The sequence below is a fragment of the Lipotes vexillifer genome, unplaced genomic scaffold (genome assembly GCF_000442215.2).
Source record: "Lipotes vexillifer unplaced genomic scaffold, Lipotes_vexillifer_v1.1 scaffold149, whole genome shotgun sequence".
Classification (NCBI taxonomy): domain Eukaryota; kingdom Metazoa; phylum Chordata; class Mammalia; order Artiodactyla; family Lipotidae; genus Lipotes; species Lipotes vexillifer.
In genome coordinates, this window is record NW_006779962.1 from 374191 (window position 1) to 378532 (window position 4342).

The following is a 4342-nucleotide window of genomic DNA, read 5'->3' on the forward strand; positions in this document are numbered from 1 at the left end:
GGGGGGGGGAGGGCCGCAGCCAGTCACCAGCAGACACGCTGGGAGCCTCCTGGAATGTGGGGTGAAGAACCGCGCATCCTTCCGGCAGGGGAGCCACCCCCGCCCCCGTGGGGACGGCCGGGCAGGCGCTCCCCGCCCTCCCCCGCCCGCCTCCTTACTCTGCCAGCTCCTCCAGGCTGCGGTAGGCGTCATCGTCATTCTCCGCGGTCTCCTCCCAGGGGAAGGGCCTGTGGGAGAGGAGACGTCAGGGGAGTGAGCAGGTCTCAGCGGCACCGCCGCCCTGGCCGGGCCCCCAGCCTGAGGTCCACCACGGGCCCCCCGGAGCGAGCACAGGAGCAGGTGGGCTTCTGTCCGATCCCTCGTGGAAGGAAACGGGGGGCACGTTATGCGGCTGTGTGATGCAGGACCACCCAGATGGACGTGCCTAGAGTGAGGGCCCCATGCCCAGCTCGGCCCCGGACACCGGAAGTCGGTCCCTCTGTCCAGGCCCTGGCATCGCTGTTGGCAAACGAGGGAACCGGGTCAGGGACAGCAGGAAGCTTCCGTCCGTGCGACTATCCTGCTTCCACACGCCAGGGGGACCCCAGACACAGGGATGTGGGCTCCCCTGGGCATCCTCGGCAGGGAGCACGGGAACCTGTCTTTAGGAGACAGAGGCGGGGGGCCAGGAGCCCCAAACTTATCTGGACTTGAGACCCTTATTTTCCATGAAAATCTCCCAGTTCCGTACTGGGGGGATGCCCAGGGTCCCCGCAAACTCTGTCACCCCGAAGACGCATCTTCGGAGGAGTAAGAGAAGGGCCCAGGTGTCAGAAAGCTTCCCGGCTGGTGTGAGGAGGGCGGCACGGCAGGGTCGTCACCTGCAGACAGGCGTCTACCTGGGCAGCTCAGAATCCACGGGAGGGGAACTCACGGGGAGGAAAAGGGGGCTCCCTGGGAACGTGGGGTCTCGGGCCGCACCTGTCACTACTGCAAAGTGAACCTGGGTCTGACTCCTGGGAAAGGGGGTGGAGCCAGCCCACGCTGCCCAGGTGCTGGGGGCCGGCCAGTACAGGTGAGGAGTGTTAGGGCGTGAGATGCAGGTGACACAGCCCTGGGCGCAGCCGGGCTCACGGGAAGGAATGCAGGCGCGGCACCGGCCCCAGCCCCACCTGCACGTGGCACGTGCTCGCGGGGAGGGTGGGTGAGCCCACCGGCTCTGTCACCCCGAACTGGGATCTCATCTGGAGACTGATATGAGATCCCAGTTCACAAACTGGAGGAAAGGGGCAGGTCCGCAAAAGGAACAGCGCATTCTGGGTAAAGAAGCGATTGGGGTGGAAATGGGAAGGGCACACTGTCGGCACCACACCCACACCTGGCCCCCCCATGCCCACCACCAGCACAGGGAGCCCACGCAGCAGCCCTTCAAGGAAATGGGCTTCCGACACACTCTCCGGGGCTCCCCGGGGTGCCCTGCACACCCACGTGCAAGCGCCCACTTCTGCCTCTCCCGCAGGGACCTGCAGATGGGTGCATGGTCCCGACTAGGTTGAACCAGCCCACGCCGGGCACAGAGGCCAGCCTCCAGGAGGACAGGGCCAGAGGGGGGTGAATGCTGCCAGGAGGAGGGAGCTGCCAGCTCGTCCAAAAGCAATGGGCCCAAATTAACCACCTCCACGGAGACGAAAACGCCCCTTTGGTTGAAACGAGCATTTCCCCATCTCCCAGGGCACGGGTTCTGGCAGGAAGACTGTTACTAACAATCTCACAGGAGACCCGGCTGGCAGCCTCCTTGCTGGGGGTCAGGCTGACGTGCTCAGCAGGGCAGTCCAGTGGGGATGGACGCCTGGACCCTGCAGCTTCCACTACCAAGGCTCGGGGCCTGTGCTCCATGGGGTGGGGGCCTGGGGAGCCCACTGAGCCAGCAGCTGGAGGCCTGGGTCCTGCCCAGCTCTGTCACAGAGTTGCATGGCCCTGGGTCTGAGGTCCCAAGGCAGACCCACCAGACCAGGGGTCCCCATCACCTGAGGCTTCATGGCGGTAGCTCGTGGCATGGCCCAGCTTGACCTCTCGGTGGTGGGCTCCCCCTCCTCCCTGTGGCTCTCCCCCACTTCCTCGCATCACCATGACAATGGCATCCCCCACTGGGCATCATGTGGCAAGAAGGAAGGAGGACAGATGTGTGTCTTCGGGTCATAGGGAGGAGCTGCAGGCCGTCAGGACGCCCTGGCCCTCAGCAGACGAGGGACCCTCACTGACCCAGCCATGCTTCCAGCCAGGAAATCACTCCCAGCATACAGGAGAACTGGAAGCTGACCCAGATCCCACGTGGTTGATGGGGTGCTGGAACCGAGCTCTGGTTTCTTAAAAGTCAGTCGAATGTCAGTCACCCCGAATGCCGAAGGTTCCGGCCCCCACCCGCCGAAGGTTCCGGCCCCCACCCTACTGATCACAGGAAATCTCAGGCCAGGCTGAGATGTGACTGCAGGACCCAGAAGTGGAGCGTTCCCCCAAAACCACTCCCTGACCAGCTTTCCACCAGCTTGGCCACTCTCTCAGCCTGTGTCCACTTCTGCCTAGCACGGTGCCTGACATTAGAGAGGCATGGATGGATGGATAGACGGATGGATAGACAGACAGATGGGTGGGTGGGTGGATGAATGGTTGGATAGATGGATGGGTAGATGGATGGACAGACGGACAGACAGATGGATGGATGGGTGGGTGGGAGAACAGGTGGGTGGGAGAGGGATGGGATTTGTGGGTTGATGGACAGATGAATGAGTGGGTGGGGGCATGGGGGTGGAAGGATGGATGGGTGGCCAGGAGGACAGGTTGGGGGAGGGGTGGATTCGTTGGGGAACGGATGAGTGCACAGATAAATGGAGCTTAGATAGTCTCAAGCTGTCCCTTCCCTCCAAAACAACAAGTGGCAGCCTCCAATTAGATACAAGGAAGCATTTTCAAGAAGCGCTTATAAGAATCCACGCAGAGGTACCCAAGTCAGCCCTGAGCTGTGACTTTACAACACTGACCCTGACTTAACCCCGAGGAGACACGTTTGCACAGAGGGCGTTTCCGGGGCCACATTCCAGCTACAACTTCAAGCCCGAGAGGGGCTGGAGCAGGTGTGACTCTCGGGTCACTTGCAACAAGGCCTGGCTCCGCCCTCCTGTCTCAGGCACCGGCTGATCATCCAGACCCCACTGTGCAGCATCTACCACCCCCGCCGTCAATTTCCCCCTCCCCGGCTAGACCAGATATCCAGACGTTCATGGTGGAGTTCATTTGTTCTTGAAGAGGAGGGGATGAGAATCAAGTATGCAGAATGGCACAGAAATGCCCGTGGGCCAGACACCAGAGTACGGCCATCCGGGTCCTCAGGGCGGGGGGCCGGGGGTCAGGGCGGGGCTGGGTTCCTCTTATCCCATCAGACCCTTCCTGAGGACGCATTTCCTTGTGCTCCGCTTCTGGGAAGCCAAGTTTCCCACTCGCACCACTGAGGGAATTAAAGGGATGCCCAAGCCGGAAGCAAAAAAGCTGCCACGTGCCAAGAAATCCCCAACAGAGCCCATGCGTCAGGCTGCGTCAAATCCACCCCAGCACCCCGTCCTCCTGGGGGCGGGGGGTGCAGGGCAGGGATGAGAGGCTCAAGCCACTGCTTCAAGGTCCCACCAAATTACGCCTCCCACCCTGAGGTCAACGTGAGCATCCGGCTGCTTGGCCGGCATGGCCGTGTGTGGGCAGGACAATGACGGCGCCAGTGCCAGAGGCTGGGGGGTGGGGGTGCCCGCTAGAGGAAGAAGGGCCCCAAAACACAGCCCCTAAGGGAGTGGCTGAGCGCAAACCCCCGAACAAAGAGCAGCGGGGGCACAGTTCTTACTCCAAGCCACGCCTACCTCTCCTTCCCCCATCCTTTGGGTGGTTCCTGGACACCTGCTCTGAGCTGGGCTTGGGGGCTGCCACTGTCACTGCTTCAGGGAGAAGGCGCAGCCTGAATGCAGCTCTGGAATCAATAAATCAGCCTCTGGTCCTTGTCCGCAGGACTTCTTTGAGAATCTGCTGTAAAACCATGGCCTCTAAAAAGTGCCCGCATGCGTAGCTGTGTGTACGGCTGCGTGGGGACAGGACACGTGGTCGGGAAGGGGGCAGGCCCAATGCTCCGGGGTCGTGGCATGAAGGTGGCGAACACAGGTGCACGCCAGCTGGGACCCAGGAGCAGTCGGATGGGGACACTGGAGGACCCTGCACGGCGGGCAGCAGGCCCGATTTACAGGACAACAACCCAGGAGCCAACGAGAGGACCCCTTGGGAGGAGGTGCCAGGTCTCCGGGTTCTGGGGGGGGGGGGACTCGGCCAC

At 62.4% G+C, this 4342-nt stretch overlaps 1 protein-coding gene across 2 annotated transcripts in view; it reads right to left on the reverse strand.

Moving 5' to 3' along the window:
- Positions 1-4342, reverse strand: part of VAV2 (vav guanine nucleotide exchange factor 2) — a 189893-nt gene that overhangs the window by 63961 nt on the left and 121590 nt on the right. For both annotated transcript variants that reach the window (XM_007453082.1, XM_007453081.1), the window contains exon 4: positions 159-227. In XM_007453082.1, coding sequence (XP_007453144.1) covers positions 159-227 — 69 coding nt within the window. The remainder of the gene's footprint in view (positions 1-158; positions 228-4342) is intronic.